This window comes from Episyrphus balteatus, chromosome 2 (genome assembly GCF_945859705.1).
Source record: "Episyrphus balteatus chromosome 2, idEpiBalt1.1, whole genome shotgun sequence".
NCBI classification, from domain to species: Eukaryota; Metazoa; Arthropoda; class Insecta; order Diptera; family Syrphidae; genus Episyrphus; species Episyrphus balteatus.
The window spans coordinates 24,319,848-24,339,097 of NC_079135.1; the positions used below are offsets into that span (position 1 = coordinate 24,319,848).

Genomic DNA, 19,250 nt, shown 5'->3' on the forward strand with positions numbered 1-19,250 from the left:
AATGCCTAAACGAAATAATGAAAAAACGAAGTAATCAATAACAAAATAAACTAAAAACGAAGTCATAAGAAAACCGGGTATAAGTTTGTCGAAATTCAAATTCAAAAATACGAAACAATAAAATAACGAATCGACTTAGACGAAATAATTAAAAACCGAAATAAGAAAAGCGAAACAAACCATACCCATTTGAGACTTGAGGCGCAAAAAAATCCGAAGTAAAACCTATCGATGATGTTCCCCCGAGTTTTTGTCTAACTTGACTGTAATAAAAAAGGTACAAGCTTTTTTTTTTTACTTGAATTTTGTACAACTGTAGTTCATGCTTGGCTCAAAGCCTGAAATAGTTCTAAATTAGCTTATTTCATTCAAAATGGATTTAAACTTCCGTAATCCCTTTCGTCTCGGTCGGTTTGTGCGTCCATTTGTATAAGCCTGGCTAAGACTTATACAACAGATGGATTTGCTGAAATTTGGTAGATACACTTGATTTTTACTTAATTTTCAAAACCTTTTTTTTCAATATCTCCTTTTGAAGGGGTATATTCACATGTAGCATTTTTGAGCATTTTATGACATCTGACTAATCAATGACTCTAAAAATTCATAAATTAAGTGATTAGACCTCTGATTTATTTTTAATCTTACCAAATTTCTTTTTAATTAGGCTCAAAAAAAATGTGTTCGCATTCACGTTTCTGGCATTTCAAAAATAAATTGCAAACAGCATATATGTAGATAATATCTTTTTCATTATTTTTATTTTTTCGAAAAATAAAGTTATATTAAAGTGTTTGAACTTTGCCAAAATATGGATACATACAAATCATGGAATAACTGCAAGACCTATTAACAAAAACAAAAAAGAGATGCAGAAAGTAAAATCTAAACAAATATTAAAAAAAAATATAGTCCGTGTTAGTCTGATTGAAAAAAAGATTAAATTAAATAATAAAAAAATTAAAAATTTTAATTAAAATAAAACATCAAAATAAAATTAAAAAAAAAAAATAAAAGTAAAATAAAAAATAAAAAGAAAATAATATTGAAAAAGAAATAAAATAAAGAGATTCAAACCGAATTATGAAAGCCAATTTGTATAAATGAGTAAATAGAAATAAAAAAAAAATCAAGTGTGTGTAATTTTTAAATATTTTGTACAGTTTATTTCAATAAGGCATATCCTTATATACTTAAAGTATAATTTGTATAGTGTATGTATGTATGTAACATAATATAAAATAAATGATTTCCAATAAAATAAATAATAAAAAAAAAATTATAAATATTGGTTACGTACTATTTTTTTTCTTTTAATTGAATCAATAAAATAAAAAAAAATAATAATAATGTCACGTCAAACTTAAAAAAAAAAAAACAAAAACAGATGCCTTTAAGAAGTTGCCTTAAATTTAAAAATTATTAAAACAAAAAAAATGAAATCATTGAAAAATCACCATCAACAAAATTGTTTAAATTAACATGAATTTTAAATCATTTAAGTAATAATTATATTTTAGAATTGCAATAATAAAATTTAAAACATAGATTCCATTAGTTTATACAAAAATCAACATAAGTAATTCAGTACACAAAACATGCCACAACATTTAAATTTGGAGACAGACAAAGAAAACAATTAAAAAAAAAAAACAAATACAAAAAACTAGTAGATATCGTGAAAAAAAAAATCTATCCGATATTGATAAAATATCTTACCAATCCAATATATTTCTTAAATTATGAAATTTGTTTAGGGACTAGAAAAATTAATTTTAAGAAATATAAATATTTAATCTATTTATGTTTTGTATAACCAACAATATTGAACAAAAAAAAAATTATTATAGGTATATTAAATGTAGCGCAAATAAATGCGATTAATTTCGTCATGGCAATTATTAGGAAAAAAGTCATTAAAAAAACGTAAAATAACAATTATTATTAATAAAATCAAAAACAAAATAAAAACGAGAAGAAAATAACACCACATTTTAAGAAATAATATCATTAAAAATATTAAATTGTAATTTAAGCGTTTTAGACTCTTAATATCGAACAAAAAAAAATTAAAACTGACCCTTCCTAGACAAAAAACAAATCCATTATAATAAATAAATAAAAAAAAAATATTGTAGGATTATTATATTAACTGAACCAAAAACAAAACAAACAAAAAATATACATTATATTATAAAATAGTAAAAAAACAAAAAAAAAAATCATCTAAACTTAAGTTAAGAATATTTTGATTATAATACATTATAAAGTTTTGAACTTCTCAATTTATTTAGTTTTTAGGAGAAAATTGAACAACATTTAAAAAAAAAGAGAAAACTTGCAATTAGGTGTGGGGAATTGAAAAAAAAACAAACATTTAATTTGCAAGTTAGTTGAAAATATTAACAAACAAAATAATTATAAATTATATACATACATATAAAAATGTTGTTTTATGAAAATAAGATTGAATTATTATTATATAAAAAAAAAATATATATTATAACTTATTATTAAAAAACAAAGAAAAGCGTAATAAATTAAAAACTATGTATATTGCGAAATAATACACAAAATGGAATTATTACATATTGACAAAAAAAAAAAAAAATACTGTGTTTTATTATGAAAGGTAATTTTGATTGTTTCCTGTAGCGGTAAATATTGTTGGATATGCTCGGGGCGGTAAACCGCAAGCGGGACTCCTTTTCATTTTTGTAGCGTAAAGGAATGACCGCACACCGGGAAGGTATGTGCTGGTGGTATGGGTAATTGTGTGACACCACCGGCGCCGGGATTGACCGTACAAAAAAAAAATACGCACTCGGGGCTAAGCAATTAACAACAACAGCATTTTAGCCTCTGGGCTTAGCTAATTGCTTAGCCCCGATTGCTGGTTTGTCCAGTTTAGCCCGATCGTAATAGAAAACACACCTATTTTCATACAATTACCCGTCCTGCTACCGCTTACCTTTTCGATATGGGCATTCATTTACCCATTTTACTATAGGGCAAGTATTGGTTTCGTGTCGAAAAAAAATTTTGAGGTTTAAATCAAAACCAACATTACGATGATGGAGAGAGAAGTCCGAAAAAGTGGGTCTCAGAATTCCGTCCGAGATCTTAGAAAGTGTAACTCCCATACATTTTTTTTTTTTTAATTTTTGCAATTTTTTTTAAAACGGCTCTGACGATTTTGCTTAAACTTAGCACACGTTATATTCAATACAATTGCAATATAACTGTATTTTTGGTTTTTCTCAAAAAAGTCAAATACAAAAAAATATATATATATATATATTGGTAACAAAAATTTGGTCTCCATGTCGACTCTAACCAAATTCCTCTAAAATTTATTTATAGGCAGCTCTTATAATCTACAAGTTAACGAACATAAGTGCTTTGGACTGCAAAAGCAAGAATGTGCTACCCAGTCGTGCAGGGCTAATAAAACCCTATTCCATTGGAGGTGGTAGTTTACTCGTGAGTAGATCTAGTACTACAACTAACACATGATCTTCTACTCCAGGAGATAGGAATGTGTAGTTGTTGTACTAGATTTCTACTCATGAGTAGTCTACCACCTCTAATTGAACGGGGCTATAATGTGCAAGGGCGATTTTTTTTTTTAATAGGTAAGTGTATTTTTTCTATTGCGTGCAGCAGCCCATGGCGATTGTGAAGAAAATAGAAACAAAAACTTTACTTTTTTTCATCAAAAGACTTCTTAAATACGCCTTGAGTTGTTTATTAATAACGCAAACACAAACCTTTTTTACAATCACTATGTTGCACGTGCAGGTATGGTTTATGGACCCTTACCACTGAACTTTATTTTTTGTTTTTGAGTTAGTTGTACCATTTTTATATGAATTTTTGCGTTTTATCTTTAAAAATATGATTATTCATCAAAAGATGAACTTCTCTTAAAAAAATATTTTTAAAAATCACTATTGTCCAAAGTCCTTTTAAATTGGACTCTACTGTAAAAACACATCTGTCAACATACTGACAAATCAAAATTCAACAACTGTTTAGATGCCAACAAATCAAACAGCTGGTTTGTTGCAAACAAAAAACTCATGACATCATGATAGCGAAAAAGAAATAAAATTTTGTTTTGTATAAATATTTTCTCTGTTTATTTACTATTCCATACAAATTTAAAAGAAAATTCCAATAAAAATAAATGGGTGTTTGCGCTGTGTTTGATTGCAAAAATGATTCAGAAAAGAAATTAACCCATGATACAAGTTTTCATTTGTTTCCAAAAGATCCACAACTACGCGAAAAGTGGGTTGCCTTTTGTAAAACCACTACTATAGTACGTGCCTCGAGAATTTGTAGTCTTCATTTCAAAGAAGACGACTTTGAAAATAATATTAAATATCAAATGGGTGAGGCAAAGAAATCATTAAAATATACCATAAACTTATTCATATTGATTCTATTGCAAGGATTTGCATCTATACGTATATTGTTAAAAACTGCTGTTCCAACTGTACGCTCAGAAATAAGTCGATTTGATTTCCAATCTGGACAAATTCCATTTCCCAGTTCAAGTTCCATTTCAGATAACTTACATGTTACAAATTCAGTATCAAATGATGTCCTTGTAGGCAATGAAGATAGTTCAGGATTAGCCTGTGATGAAAGGATTTCATTAAAAGAAGAGTTGGTCAACCATTTAACTAAACAAACCAATTCTATTATTACACGAATCAATTGTGAACCTGACAGCAACAACGATAATTCTAAAATGAATTCAAATAATGAGGAATTCTCTATGAAGAAAGAACTTAAAGAGGATTCAATGGAATACGAAAATTCTATTGGACCATCGAGTTTGGATGAAAATGATTACAGTCAAGTAAGCTTCTTATGAAAATATTTCTTAATTTTTCTCCCACAGACAAACGAGAGTAAAAACGTTCACATATGTATATGTCGTTTGTACTAAAACGACAAAACGCCATACTCTAGGAGCGCTAATTTAAATTCCAGAGGGTCGATTCTCGTTCTATGAAGCTACAAAATGATAAAAATAATATCATTTCAATTTTCACATAGTTTTTTTCATTTTATCATTTCACTGATACCCCTTATCAATCTGTCATGTGATAAATCATTTTGAGAGAGTGTACTTAAAAGTACTAAATAATAAAAACTTTCGTTTTTGAGTATAATATTAGGGGTATTAACGATCCGGCACGACAAAGAGTTGTAAAATTGCTACAACAGACCAATTTTGCACCATTTGCAAAATGCATCGAAAAGTGAATAACTCTATTATTTTTATATATCCTAAATTTTATCGAACGTAGACGTTACGAGGCCAAGAATGATTTTGTCATTTATTGATGTAGTTAAGCCGTAAATGTATTGTGGCTAAGTTTTTTCCAATCTGACGAAACGTCCATAGTAAAAGTTTTACCTAAGATATATTTCCTTCATTTGATACCAATACCAAATTTTTAATAGCCACGAAACGTCCAAAATCACCCTCCTTATTAAGAATTAATGCAATTGGTATTAGGATGTATCATAATATAATATACCTAGGTATAAAAAATAAAAAACTTAATGGCTTTCGCCCAAAAAAATTAAACGCATTATGCATCTAAATCATGGTGAACGAGTTTTTTGAAAGATTTAAACATTGGTCATTTTCGTACAGACGAACTTATAATAGAATTGCATCTCTGTACCTTTTTTATATGTATTATTTTCAAAGCATTCATTAAATAAAAAAAAAACCTCTTCACAAGAATATTCAGTTATGATAAGTAATTTATCATGTGAAAAGGCATTAATTTATTTTTATTTGTTCACAAATCAAGAATCGAATTTAGTGTGAAGCTGTGATTTTTTTTTTTTTTTTTTTCATTTCAAAATATCACAGAACGGGAATCGACCCTCAGTACAAAATTTGACTTCACAATCCTCTCAGCTCTTCGCCGCCTTCTTCTATGTAAAATTATAATTGCTTTAATAAAACCTAAATATTGGCATCCTAAGAAAGTCGTTTTAGTACAAACGTTAGTAGTAATCTTCGTTTTTTTTCAGTGTCCACACATAGATGAAGAACTTTTCTCTGGAACACCCTCGTCAAGAAAAGACAAAACCAATGCTTATTTCACACCATCCAATAGAAAATCGACTAAAAAAATGCACAAATCGGGAAGAAATTCTGCGCGAAGGGTTATGCATGCGTGGGTAGATGCCACGGAAACGTCACGTTTGATTGCTGCTGTAAAAAGAAACACCGGGCTCTGGGATGTCAGATCACCCAAATACAAGTTGCCAAAGAACGATGCTTGGCAAGAGGTGGCAGAGGAAGTTGGCAACGTAACTGCTGACGATGCAAAAATCAAATGGATGAATCTTCGTGTTACATTCAGACTGAACTGGATGAAAATACACAAAAGAAAGCCAGGCAGAAGACCGGCAATAGTAAAATGGAGGCATTACGATGAAATGACTTTCCTTGGGGTCAACGAGATACAAAGGACTTGCGGATCGACATCATCGCCAGTTCTTGTAAATCTTTTTGAACCTATTTTTCTATTTACATTTTTTAAATATTCTTTTGTTATAGCATAATGAAACATCCGAAAAGTCATTTTTGGATGAAATGTCACAATCTTCTATTCCATCAGCACCATCTACCGTTGATAAATTTCAAAAATATGAACCCGATGTTCAACCGCCTTCAATTGCACCATGTTCATCGCCAGCACCATCATCAAGGTCAACTATTGATTCTGTAAGTAAAAAAGATGCTGCAGCACAAGTGTGGTTTGATTGTCACTCAAACTCAAGACCACCACGAAGTGATGAGCATTCGGTTTTTGGTGAATATATTGCTTCTGAATTGAGACTTCTTCAGAGCGATGCATCGGATTTGTTACGAGATCAAATTGTTCGGCTGCTACTCGATTTTAAGGCATCTATACGTAGGGTTGCAAATCCTACACTGAATTTTCCTAACATTCGGCCAGAATGGCCTTCGAATTAAAACCACTAACATTCAATTGACCTAAACTTAAGTTACAATAAGTTATAACCTACTATTCCAATTTACGATGTACATAGCTTATGTCGAATTCTTTTCAACAAAAAAATCGAATTAAAATCGATTCTTTTCTTGAAAGGAATTCAACATTAGATGTGTGATTTCGTCTATTTATATTTTTTTTTATATTTATGTATTTAAATAAACTACCGTATTTTTCAAAACCGTTTTATTTAAATTTCAAAATTAAAAAAGAAAAACGAATAACAATTTCGAAAACAATGTAATCCAATGGATCAGGGGCCAACTTATCAACAATTGGCCCTAGAGAGGTATTCCTCGGAGCGGAAAATTCTCCGATTTCAATATAAATATTTTAGATCTTTTGATTGACAGTCCTATTCTGGTATTCGATTCACTTGAATCGGAAGATTCACGTGAATGGGAAGATTCACGTGAATCGGAAGATTGACTACTTTAATTTCTGAAAATTTAATTTTATTTAACGTTTCTTATTTGAAACTTTGAAGTGAATCGGATAGTAGAATAGGGGTGGAAATTTTATAAGCAACTGGTTAGATCGCATCTAATCAATTCGGAAATTTTATATCTGCGGCCCTATTTTGTAAAACGATTATCGTTGAAACTACTTCGTTCTTGTTAAAATGCGATTAGATATTACGATAATCGTTTTATTTCAACGATAGAGTAGATTTAGAATAAAGTAGATTTAGAATAAATCTCGAGATTTATTTTAAATCTACTTCGCTAAATCTCAGGTTTGGCTTCAGCTACTACATATTATTCACTAGTTTAAAAAATACATCTGGATGTAAAGAAATTGAAATGTGAAAAATAAATCCAAATCCATGATATTCACTATCACACAGACAAAAAAATAGTCATTTTTAACTATTTTTTAATAATTTTCATAGTTAAAATCGGGATAACTATTCTGGATTTGGATTTATTTTTGACATTTGACAATTTTACATCCAGATGTATTTTTTAAACTAGTGAATAATATGGCCGTGAATCTAAGATTTTCACCTACTTTCAAACCAAGATTTAGAATAAAACTCGAGTTATATGTTAAATCTACTTAGCTAAATCTCGGATTTAGGGTAGGTGGAAACATAGTATAAGCCTGCTGATTCCAGTTTCGCACGCCAAGTTGATTAAGGTCCCCTTCCGCTTGCGTGCGTCACTTAAGACGAAACCTTTCTCTACTGCTCTTTCCCTCTCGGTTGGATAAGAAAACTTTCCGGTCCGGAAAATTGTTTTCCATGCGCTCCACATGACCTAGTATTACATTTTTGCTTTTTGGAAGCAAACCTCGAAGCTGGATGGATAAATATTTTAAAAACCTAAAAAAGGCACGATAGTTTGAACTCTCCCCTTGTTTTTTAAAGGTTCCAGATCTATCATTTCCAAAATTTGAACACGCACTTTTTGACATTACACAAATAATGTCAAGAGTCTGAACACACCTAAAAAACTTTGACATTGCACTATTTTGCTTGCACTGTAAAAACATCTCGTATTTGTTGTTTTCAATTTGTAATAAATATTTTATTTATTTTATTTGTTTAACAAAAGTCTCAAATTATGGATGATGCCAACGGGTTAATTTATGGCCTTGAATTCCAGGTAAGTTCCTTGTTACAAATACTTCTCAATCAAATCATAATTCTCAACTCAAATCAAAGGCTAGAGCTCTTACACCACAATATGGAGAATCCAACGAAGTTCGATTCTTTATTGCCACCCAGTCTTTGAAACCAAATAATCAGGTACATCTTCTCGAGTACAATGAAGAAAAAGCATTGATAAAAGCCAAGGTATGACAATGCTCCTATCCAAAGTATTATAAAAACATGAATATCAAATCGTTAGGTATTTGCTCATCCACTTGGTGAAGTCTGGAAGCTAAACAGCAGTCCACACAATGCCCGTTCCTTATTGTCTTGTTATAGTTTTCAAAAAGGTGCCCAAGTCATAACACATTCCGCTGTCCTAACAATTCCAGAAAATCTCGATGATAAAGATCTCGATTCAGAATTCATTCCATATGATAACGTTGAGATTCTTCCTACTGAGGTGGGTACCTAGTTGATTTCTTTTTTATATAAAATATATTAGTGGAGTAACTAAAGCTAAACAAATATCAATGTTAGGGAACTCGGCCGAACAGCTCCGATTTTGTTAATGTTTATTTTCAATCGTCAGTATCTAATTAAAAATACTTTAAATACTATAGGTTGAAAATTGTCGCTGTTGCCGTATTGATTTTTTAAATTTACCTAATTGAAGATTTTTGGGAACAAACAATTTTTAAAAACAAAAATTTTGCTTAAATTTCATAAATTAATTGATGACAAAAGATTGTCTAGGAAATAAAAGGAAAAACAATACATACATGGGAGTGAGGGACAATCTATCATCGCACAGTGCGGTAGTTTGGTCTAAAACCTGGCCTAAAATATTTGGGCTATTTTTTCACATCAAATAGGTACCAAATGACTAAAAAGTTATTTGGAAGGAAAAACTTTCATTTTCTTGAAACAGTAAAACTCACAAAATTAAGATATCTGATTTATGACCAAGTTTTAGGTCAAAGTACCGCACTGTGCATCGTTTGAGCGATAGATGCAATTTTCGCACAAATTGACTTCAAACACAAAAAAAAAATATTTGAAAACAATGGCAATACCTAGAATATTAAAATATACATTTTTAAAAAGCTAGGAACTTATTCTTATTTTGTAAAATTAAAACTAAGTTAATTGAATGCAGCGCTCTTGAGAAACTGTTCGAATTTTACAAATAAAATTTTTTCGTTTTTAAAACTTTTTCGAAATAAAATATGCATTTATTTAAAAAAAAATTTGGCTACATTAATTGTTATTTGAATTCATAAAAGGAAATGTAAGTATGTATTACAGTTTTTTAAAAACAAGTAAAATACATTTCATTTTCGAAGAACTTTTCTTAATAGAAGTTTTTGAAAAAAATTGTAACTTATTTTTTTTTTTTTCAAAGTTCAACATTTTAATATATAAAGTTATTTATTCTTTATTCAACAGCCTTTATTGTAGAAGTTTAAATATCGAAAGTTTGAAGGTCTTATTTGTCAAAGTCTTAGAGAAAATCAATCAATATTATTTCAATACAAAAATTCAATATTTTTCCATTATAATTGAAGTAATTTTTAATTTTATTTTTCAAAACTGTAGATAATATGTATACATTACCTTTTCCTCTTCGGAATTCAACTAATGGGCAATTCCATGGTAACTCACGTTACATTCACAAAAATTTCCGATACATAAATAATTTTTTGTTGTTAATTTTAATATAAATTGATACGAAATTACTATCCATGAACGGAGCATAACTATTACTTTCATAATTAACAAAAAAATTTTTCTTTTATTTTAGTATTTGCTTGGGATAAATAAAAGTATGATGGTAACTCACGTTACAAAAATCGGACACGAGATTTAAGAGTCCCACAGTATGAAGTTTTTCTGCGAAATTAAGAATCTTAATTTGTTTTAAATGAAGATTCCATACATACAAAATTACAAACTTTTAATATTAGTGACAAAACCAAACATTTATTCGATATTTCGAGGAAAAATTTTAAAATGTTTAGGTAACTCACGCTACATTATTTTGGTAACTCATGTTACCTGCGATTTGTGGTTCCAAAAGTAAAGAAAAGATGCATTTTCACTCAAGTTTTTTTTAAATCGAATATTGTGTAACGAAGCTTGCTTAAATGTTAATTTATTTTAGCAATCACGAGGGCATATTGTCATGGTCTCTATTAGATTCATCCAATTTTCTGTGGGCTTGTTTTTCCGTCATTTTCATGTGAAATTCTTCTGTAGTTGGCAGCTTATGCTTTAAAAATGCTTTAAGATTATTTATTCTCCTTGAATTTAATTTCTATACATAAGGGAATACAACAAAGAATCTTTTCTTGCAACTTGCATAAAGTGTTACAGTTTGTAAATAGTAATTTGCTATTACAAAAAGTAAAAAAAACTGCATAATTTGTTCAAAATTCGTGTCCACTTTTTCATGGAATTACCCTAATAATATTTATGGCCAAAAGTAAAAAAAAAAAAATAAATTCATATTTTATTACGAAGAAGTTTGAAAAAAAGTAATTAGAAATTTTTTTCAAAATTCTAAGTTTGAGAACCTTTTTTTTAAAAAAAATTAATTAAATTTAGTGGATATAAATTTAACAGATATTATTGAGATCCTAGCTTGTTTAAAAAGTGTATTTAAATATTATAAGTGTTGCCGTTGTGTTCAAAACATTTTTGTTTTTGTGTTTGAAGTCAGTTTGTGAGAAAATTGCATTTATCGCTAAAACGATGAAAGATTGTCTCTTACTCTCAAATATTCTTTTTCCTTAGATTACCTAGAGAATCTTTTGGTATCATTTAATTTATGGAATTTAAGCAAGAAAACAGGTTTTGTAAAAAAAATTAATTTTAATTTTAAAAAACAATACGGCAACATCGGCAATTTTTTCCCTATAGAGGCTAAAGTATTTTTAATTACAGACGTTTGAAAAAAAATATCATCAAAATCGGAGCTGTTCAGCCGATTTTCCTAATAATTTGCTATAGTTACTCCACTATATCGTTAGTTGTAATTTCAGGAATTTGGAACAGATGTTAAAACTACTGAATTCCATCCCAATGATGAAAATATCCTTGCTACCGTTGTTGATGGTAAAATTGTAATTTTTGATCGAACTCAAGTAAAGTCACGAGGTGTTGCTGAGATAACGTCTAAAAACTCTCCAAAGTTTACAACTGGCAAATGGTCTCAACATCATCAAGGCAATCAATTTAATGCCCTTCACGACTGTGCTATTCGATCTTATGACATCCGAGATACCAATCACTGTGCGTGGTCGATTGAGGATGCTCATGGGCAACTCGTCCGCGATGTCGACTGTAATCCAAACAAACAATGTCACATACTTACCGGTGGAGATGATGGTTTTTTGAAAATCTGGGACAGTCGGATGCTTAGAGAACCTGTCTTTGTGCGGGGTGATCATTCACATTGGATATGGAATGTTAGATTTAATACATTCCATGACCAGTTGCTTTTATCGAGTAGCAGTGATTGCAAGGTACTGTTGACTTGTGCCGGTTCGGTTAGTTCTGAAACAACCGAAGAGGATGGAGAACCAAAAAAGTTACTTTCGGATGGATTGTTGCAAACTTTTGACCAACATGAAGATTCGGTGTATTGTGTAGAATGGAGTAATGTAGATCCGTGGATATTTGCTTCTTTAAGTTATGATGGGAGAGTGATTATTTCGAAAGTACCAAAACAGTATAAATATCAAATAATATTTTAAAAACTGAATTTTGGCTATTATTATTATATTGAGTTTTTGAAGTTGGTTATTTTTATTAACGGTACACAAAGGGTAAGCAAGACAATCGAGATAGGTAATAAATACACTACATCAGAAACCTTAAGTTTAGAGTTTAAAAGTGCTTATGTGAAAGGGTGCGACAAAAAGAGTTTGTTTTTGTAAATTATGTTAAAAAATAGAAAAACAGAATTTTACAAAAAACAAGAAGATAGCTGATTTAACCCAGCCAGGTCTTTAAGAGCCGTTTGCTGAATCGAAACTTTAACATTTAAGTTCAACATAAATCCTTAATTGAAAATTTACGCAGAAGAAAAAGAGAATAAGAGTTTATGTTCAACATAAATTATTTAAGTTTCGTTCCAGAAAATGGCCCTAAGTTTTTTTTTAACACTTAAGTTGCGACACACTGCTAATGTATCCCATGTTTTGAGAAGTAGCATTTATTCAGCGTTAAAATATTGCAGGGAAATAAGGAAAATCAACTTTCAAAAAGGGAACATTATCGTGAATCTGCAGGGGAATTTTGTTTGCCTGGAAATATTTTTACATCTTTTGTTAATATTTTGGCTTTTTGAAAAAGTGATTCAGTATAGGTCGTTTCAAATCAAAAGTCCCATGGAAAATTAAGCAAAAATAATAAAAACTCATTCGCTTACTGGAAGGAAGCATTTATGAGGCAGCTGAGCTTTTTCTAAAATTACGATAAAATAACGAAGAACAGTTCTTGATATCCCTATTTTAATTAATTGATCCTTCTGTGAGATTCACTGGGTTACCCTCAGAAAGCGGAGGCAAGTCTCCCGAGCTTGCATCACTTCATATACGCGGGCAATACAAAAAAACATACAATTATTTAATTATTTATCATTTGAATGCAGTTGGGATAACTTTGCCGAAGATATTGTTATAGGACTAGGTGAAGATGGACCAGATGGGTCCAGTTTATATAATAGCAATTCATAACTTAAAATTCTATTCACATATTTTCATTTGTATAATTGGGCAGTAAATATCTTATTTTTCAATTATTTTGGAGTCGTCACCATAGAAATCATTAATAAACAAATTCAGATTTTTTGTTTGTTTATTTTTTTCTCTAGCATTTCTTTCAATGAAACAAGCATGATTTGTTGTTATTCTTGAGTTGATTTGTCGCAATGAGCCAATAAAATTGAGTTTTTTGTTTATTTGTTCTCAATTTTATTGGAAGGGAGAAGATAAACTCAGAGTCAGGACTTTTGATTTGAAACAACCTATAGTAAGGCAGTGTAGCCTTATCAAAAATTTCATTCGTATTGGAAATTTTCTACGAATCTCGAAAAAAAACAATCACAAAATCCGTTTGTAATGACATTGAAAATAATGCGTTTGAACTTGACACAACTCCAGCTCACAATAGAACAAGAAAAAAAAAACACCATACAATTTTATTTAACTTAAAATTTATTTGTTGCATTATTTTTTACAATTTAAATTTGTTTTATGGTTTCGTTCTTTTTTTATAATTTCTGTCGACCAAAATTTCCAATGTATTTTTGTTTTTTTTTGTATATTGTATTCTTCTAAATAAAATCTTTGTGATGGGATGATTTAATGAAAAATAAAAAAACAACTAAATTAAAAAAAATAAACAAAAACAAAGAAAAACTTCATAAAACTAAAATTTGAATCTCATTAATTTAAATAATACAAAATAAATGATTTGCTAAGATTTATTTTTTGAAAAGAGAAGAACCTCTTTTTGGAGAATTTTTTCCAAAATGACAATGTGTTGAGATTATTTTTTTTTTTAATAAAGAAACATTGGAAAGTTTATACAACAAAAACACTAAAATTAATGATAAAAAATAAGGAAAAAAAAGAAATAAACTAAAAGAAATGTTTGTTGTTCCATGAAATAAAGTGACAATATTAAAATTCTAAAATGATGTTTATAAAGACAAAGCTCTCAATTTCACCTCTCAATCTAATAAAATTGGTAGGTAAAAGATCAAGTAGTCAGCTTGTTTAATGTTTATAATTTTTAATGTTAACGATAACTAATAATTATAATTTATAAATTTTGCATTTAAGCGGCGCCCGGGCCAGGATGTAGAGATTAGAAATACAATCGAAATGAAAGAAAAAACCCTATAAAATAATAAATATAAATATTTTTTTGTATTGTGGGAATATTTTGCTACAGTTTTTTTAGGTGGTGTTTGGATGAGGGCTAAGGGCGACCGCTTAAATTATGTGTCTTTGTGTTTCTCATAGAACGAATCCAAGTATTTTTTATATTCCACTTGATTCGTCCACATCATCGAAGCTTGGGCATTCAGCGGACTATCGTTATTCGGCTCGCCGAGCAGCGATTGAATGGAAAGTAGGATAGTCCGCACATCGTAAAGGGCCGACCATTTGTCCTTGAGAATGTCGAGGCAGATGGATCCGGATAGATCGACATTTGGATGATAGCAAGGAGTGAGGAATTTGACGACGGGCGGAGCGTAGGGATAAGAGTTGGGGAATTCGAGAGAAAGGCGATACTTTTGTCCACTGTAAACGGTTGTGTCGGCGCCCGTTATGGTGCCAATCCATTTGAAGATGTTTTCGCCGTCGGGGAAGGCTGAAATGCCTTTTTCGGCCGACATCATTAGATTCATTAGTTCTTTTTGTAATCTACATGGAATTAGTAAAAAAAGAACAAACAAATAAAAAAAGAAATAAGAATTTTATTCTGTATATAGAAATAAAGTAGATACACTCATGGGTTTTTTTTATATTTTTCACAAGAGTTTCAACCCCTGTTTTTTTTTCTGTTAATACCTCTTGCTGACTGCGTGATTATCTTTTATTGTAACCGAGTCGTCATTATGCTTCAAATTGGATGAATGAGTATGATCCGGACTAATGTTTTGTGCCATTTTTATGATGTTTAATTTTGTTGGTAATATTAATAAAATTGCAAGCAATTTAATGTATTGTTGGGGTTTTAATGAAACAAAAAGAAAAATTTAATATTTTGTGTTGAGAAATTTCACTTGAAAAGCTTTCTTTTTGGTTCTCTTTTTTTTTGTACTTCTTTTTTTTTTTGTTTGACACAAGCCAGTTTTCTTTTTTCAACTGACAGATTTTAACGTTACAAATACAAAAACAAAATGGAGATTTCCAGAAACAAGATTCCAATTATTCCAATGTGGAATTCATGCAGAACTGCCAGATCGAAATATAATTTAAAGAAAAATGTTTTTTTAATTTTTTTTTTTTAAAGCCTAGTACCTACTCAGCTGTGCCTATGGGCCTTACCAATAATGAATCACTAAACACACGTTTAAGTATCGTCGGGTTAAATTTTACCGTCGCGTTAAATTGGGTGTGTACTAATAATCAAAATAAACACGCGTTTAACTAATTGTGCTTCTATTACCAGATCTATTACATTTGTTGTCAAAATGACATAATTGAAGTGGCATTTTTTGCATGTAATGTAATAATGAACAAAATGATAACTACAAAATACCTTCATACCTTCATATATTTTTATTTTGATTGTAAAAGTTAAAAAATGGAGCCCAAGCAAGGAGGCCAAAAGTGCATAAAAAAAAGTTCGTGAAGTACGACGATGAAAAATTTGCAGATCTGTTTTTTTTTAACTGACTCAATACAATGGTGTAGCTGTGACTGTAGCTTGTAGTACTGCCAACATTTTACCGAGGGAAACAACAACAAAAGTTGGTGGCAGCTGAGCAAAAAGTTGAGAATTCTTCAACTTGTGCTACAAGCTACAGCCACAGCTACACCATTGTATTCAGGGGGTTAGTTTTCTTTTTCAGCCTTTTCTGAAAGTAATGAATATTTATTAATAAAAAGATAAATATTTATAAACAAATAAATTTTTTCCATTAACTTATTTAATTAATTGCCGCCAACATTATTAATTTTTCTCAATAACTTGTTGACTTGATAAATGTTTTTTTTGCTGTCAAATGACAGTACAAACCGTGCGTTTACATTTAACCGCGCGTTTATAGTTCAGTTTCCCAACTATAAAATTAACGTGGCGTTAACCCTTAACCTGACTATTAAATTGGTTATTGGTATGGAAAAATATTTAAAGCTCATTTAAATATTTAACTGAGCTTTAATTTTGATTATTGGTAAGGCCCTATGTTCTGAAACTTTTATCACTGGCGATAAAATATTTGAATGACTATAAAATACATTTTATCTAATTGGATTTTAGAGACGTTAAAAAACTTTTATCGCCACTGATAAAGTTACAAAACAGGGGCCCTGAAGTGAAACGAATTCTTTATATACAAAAATACCACAACAAAATCGCAGCCACGAGAGGGTTCACTTAATTGTCATTACTTTTCATTGTGCAGGAACATTTTTCTTGATTCAAAGATCCGTGTTAATAGCTTTTTTCGTTTTCTAATTTATTTGTTTCTGCTAAAAAGAAGTTTTAATTTGTTGTTTTCCTTTTTATTTTTAAATTAATTTGAAATTTTTTTGACTTTGACAGAATAGAACTGTTAGTAAACCTGGTAAACGTGGTAAAGTGGTAAATGTGTCAGAATTTTGTATGGGTTTGACAATTCGCTTACCACATTTACCATTTTACCAGGTTTACCCAGACACCGTTCCATGAATACTTCTGCTGTTGACAGCTTTTTTGTGTATAATAAATTTTATATCTGAACGTCGACGTTCATAGACTTTTTTCATGCAAAACTTCGGTGTTTTTTGTCGTCGAATACAATTTTAGATACCCACACCAAAAAAATCACTGCCACCAGCGTTTTTCGATGACGAATGACTGTTTCACAGTATTTTTGTGTGTAAAATGAACGAAAGCAAAGTTTTTTTTTTTGTCTTATTCCCATAAGACGCTGTGCAGAAAAATTCTTTAACCTGAACATTAACGATACAAAAATGCTGTCGTATGTTTGGAAGATTCTCAAGCGTAGTAAATTTATTGTTCAGTGTCCATATGTTTTTTTCAAAAAGATTTTTTTTTCAGTCTTTTTCATTTTATGATAGTTGTACAAACGTTGGTATACAGTCCTTTTTCAAGTTTTTAATTGGCCGATTTTAGTGGATAGGCTGTAGTGTAATTTGGATTAAGCATGTAGTTTACTATTTTAAATTTAAACGCGATTAAACCACGAAAGTGCAACTAGAGCTTGAAATATCAAATTTATGGCCCTCCAAAGGAATACATCTTATAGCCTTTTTTTCCATTACAGACAAAATGAGATAATTTTGCAAATAAGGTCAGTTCGAATTACAAATTGAAATTCTGTTTTTCTATACGATTTGACATTATTTGAAATTAAATAATTTGCAAAATTATCTCATTTGGGCTCTAGTGAAAACAAACTATTATATTTGTATGTAATAGATGTAAAGTTGGCTTAACATAGAATTTGTACCCCTCATCAAAGCTTTCCACTGGAAATTAAAATTCCATTAATTCCAAATGTCACTTTGACATTTGTGCTGACAAGAAAAACTACACCTTCATTTATCGAATTTGTTTTCTTTTCCGTGTTGTTATTTTTCATAAACAAAAGAAGTCATTTGCAAAAACTTGATAAAATAAGTCGAAGATCCAATAAAAAATTAAAAAACAAACACCATCATGAATTCCGAAATGAGTAGTTCGATGCAATCAAGACGTATTGGTGGCCCCGGACCCCATGGCACTCCCGAAAGTGAATTTAGCATCGAATGTTTTCAAAATTACACTGCCTCTGAAGTCTTTGTTCAAGGTCTGGCTGGTTTGGTAAATCAAGGAGATGTCGAAAGTATGATAAGAGCTCAAAAACAAATGTAAGTTTAGAACACATTTTCATGAGTATTTAATAATTAATTTCCACATTCAAGGCTACAACGCTTTGAAAAAACCAACGAAATGCTACTCAATTGCAATGCCCTTAGTCAAAGTCGCTTAAAATTAGCTGGCGATGATTTTAAGAAACATGTCAAACTTTTAAATGAAATGAAAAAAGATTTAGATTATATTTTCAAAAAGATTCGAATTATTAAAACAAAATTGAGTACTCAATATCCAACAGCTTATGTTGAGGCACAACCTCAAAGGAATAGTTTAGCCGAAGAGGCAGAAGATGATGAGGATGCGTCGAGTGTTGTTGAAATACCGAAACAGACGAAACCAGTGTCGGAAAAGAAATCCAAAGACACGACTGTTGAATACGTTCAAATGGAGGAAGCCGTAGAAAATGGTAAACCTGTTGAAAATGATCTCATTAAGCGAGTGTGTTCGATTGAGTCGGCAAATCCTAATGATTCTTCCGATTGTACTTCTGAGGATACTGGCTAAGGAAGAGGGAGGTAGTCTATAGTTCTAATTGCTTATTTATTTTGTTGTTTGTTTTAAGTTAGTTATTTAAGAAGGTTCATTTGAATTCCATCGCAATAAATCGGATAGATAAATTGTTGACTTTATTTCTTTTCGAGAGTACTTAAGGGGGGAAATCCCTCTGGACGACACCTTTTTCAATATTTTTTTATGAAAAACTGAAAGCACTTATTGAAATTTGGAAAAAGACAAGATATTACTGACATTATTAAGTATTGAAAAAAATTTTTTTGAATTGAAAAAATAACAAAATGGCGGCTCTGGAGCCTTTCAAAGTTGACGCCTCTAGTTTACGCCGTGCAATGCACAGGTCCAGGAAATCATCTTAATTCAAAAAGGAAATTTTTTTCCGTTAGATGATATTAGTACGCATTGCATGAATCTAAATTTATTTTTTTTTAATGAAAAATAAAAATTAGAAATCAAAAAACCGAAAAAAAAACATGTTT

The 19,250-nt window shown here is 30.2% G+C and overlaps 4 protein-coding genes across 4 annotated transcripts; 3 read left to right on the forward strand and 1 right to left on the reverse strand.

Moving 5' to 3' along the window:
• Positions 1–4,052: 4,052 nt before the first annotated feature.
• On the forward strand, positions 4,053–7,060 carry LOC129912023 (uncharacterized). The gene is made up of 4 exons (XM_055990103.1): positions 4,053–4,397; positions 4,458–4,870; positions 6,067–6,540; positions 6,599–7,060. The coding sequence occupies exons 1-4, from the start codon at positions 4,190–4,192 to the stop codon at positions 7,016–7,018; spliced, it is 1,515 nt and encodes a 504-aa protein (XP_055846078.1). The 5' UTR covers positions 4,053–4,189; the 3' UTR covers positions 7,019–7,060.
• Positions 7,061–8,517: 1,457 nt separating this feature from the next.
• On the forward strand, positions 8,518–12,418 carry LOC129911787 (EARP-interacting protein homolog). Its single transcript, XM_055989705.1, has 4 exons — positions 8,518–8,665; positions 8,725–8,856; positions 8,912–9,115; positions 11,697–12,418. The coding sequence occupies exons 1-4, from the start codon at positions 8,624–8,626 to the stop codon at positions 12,408–12,410; spliced, it is 1,092 nt and encodes a 363-aa protein (XP_055845680.1). The 5' UTR covers positions 8,518–8,623; the 3' UTR covers positions 12,411–12,418.
• A 1,821-nt stretch (positions 12,419–14,239) lies between these two features.
• On the reverse strand, positions 14,240–15,528 carry LOC129911824 (ubiquitin-conjugating enzyme E2 C). The gene is made up of 2 exons (XM_055989777.1): positions 15,240–15,528; positions 14,240–15,092 (listed from the first exon to the last, which is right to left on the reverse strand). The coding sequence occupies exons 1-2, from the start codon at positions 15,335–15,337 to the stop codon at positions 14,663–14,665; spliced, it is 528 nt and encodes a 175-aa protein (XP_055845752.1). The 5' UTR covers positions 15,338–15,528; the 3' UTR covers positions 14,240–14,662.
• Positions 15,529–18,060: 2,532 nt separating this feature from the next.
• On the forward strand, positions 18,061–18,875 carry LOC129910362 (kxDL motif-containing protein CG10681). The gene is made up of 2 exons (XM_055987712.1): positions 18,061–18,251; positions 18,306–18,875. Exons 1-2 carry the CDS (start codon positions 18,061–18,063, stop codon positions 18,760–18,762), a joined length of 648 nt encoding a protein of 215 aa, XP_055843687.1. The 3' UTR covers positions 18,763–18,875.
• The last annotated feature ends 375 nt before the right edge of the window (positions 18,876–19,250 follow it).

What these genes read in the sequence shown, in the direction of transcription:
- LOC129912023 (XM_055990103.1), top strand. Translation starts at nt 4,190, where the DNA reads ATGGGTGTTTGCGCTGTGTTTGATTGCAAAAATGATTCAGAAAAGAAA. An exon ending in TAATATTAAATATCAAATGG is followed by an intron (nt 4,398 to 4,457) that starts GTGAGGCAAAGA and finishes TTCTATTGCAAG; the next exon opens with GATTTGCATCTATACGTATA. An exon ending in ATGAAAATGATTACAGTCAA is followed by an intron (nt 4,871 to 6,066) that starts GTAAGCTTCTTA and finishes GTTTTTTTTCAG; the next exon opens with TGTCCACACATAGATGAAGA.
- LOC129911787 (XM_055989705.1), top strand. Translation starts at nt 8,624, where the DNA reads ATGGATGATGCCAACGGGTTAATTTATGGCCTTGAATTCCAG. An exon ending in AAGCATTGATAAAAGCCAAG is followed by an intron (nt 8,857 to 8,911) that starts GTATGACAATGC and finishes TCAAATCGTTAG; the next exon opens with GTATTTGCTCATCCACTTGG. An exon ending in TTGAGATTCTTCCTACTGAG is followed by an intron (nt 9,116 to 11,696) that starts GTGGGTACCTAG and finishes TTGTAATTTCAG; the next exon opens with GAATTTGGAACAGATGTTAA.
- LOC129911824 (XM_055989777.1), bottom strand. Translation starts at nt 15,337, where the DNA reads ATGGCACAAAACATTAGTCCGGATCATACTCATTCATCCAATTTGAAG. An exon ending in AATCACGCAGTCAGCAAGAG is followed by an intron (nt 15,093 to 15,239) that starts GTATTAACAGAA and finishes AATTCCATGTAG; the next exon opens with ATTACAAAAAGAACTAATGA.
- LOC129910362 (XM_055987712.1), top strand. Translation starts at nt 18,061, where the DNA reads ATGAATTCCGAAATGAGTAGTTCGATGCAATCAAGACGTATTGGTGGC. An exon ending in ATAAGAGCTCAAAAACAAAT is followed by an intron (nt 18,252 to 18,305) that starts GTAAGTTTAGAA and finishes TCCACATTCAAG; the next exon opens with GCTACAACGCTTTGAAAAAA.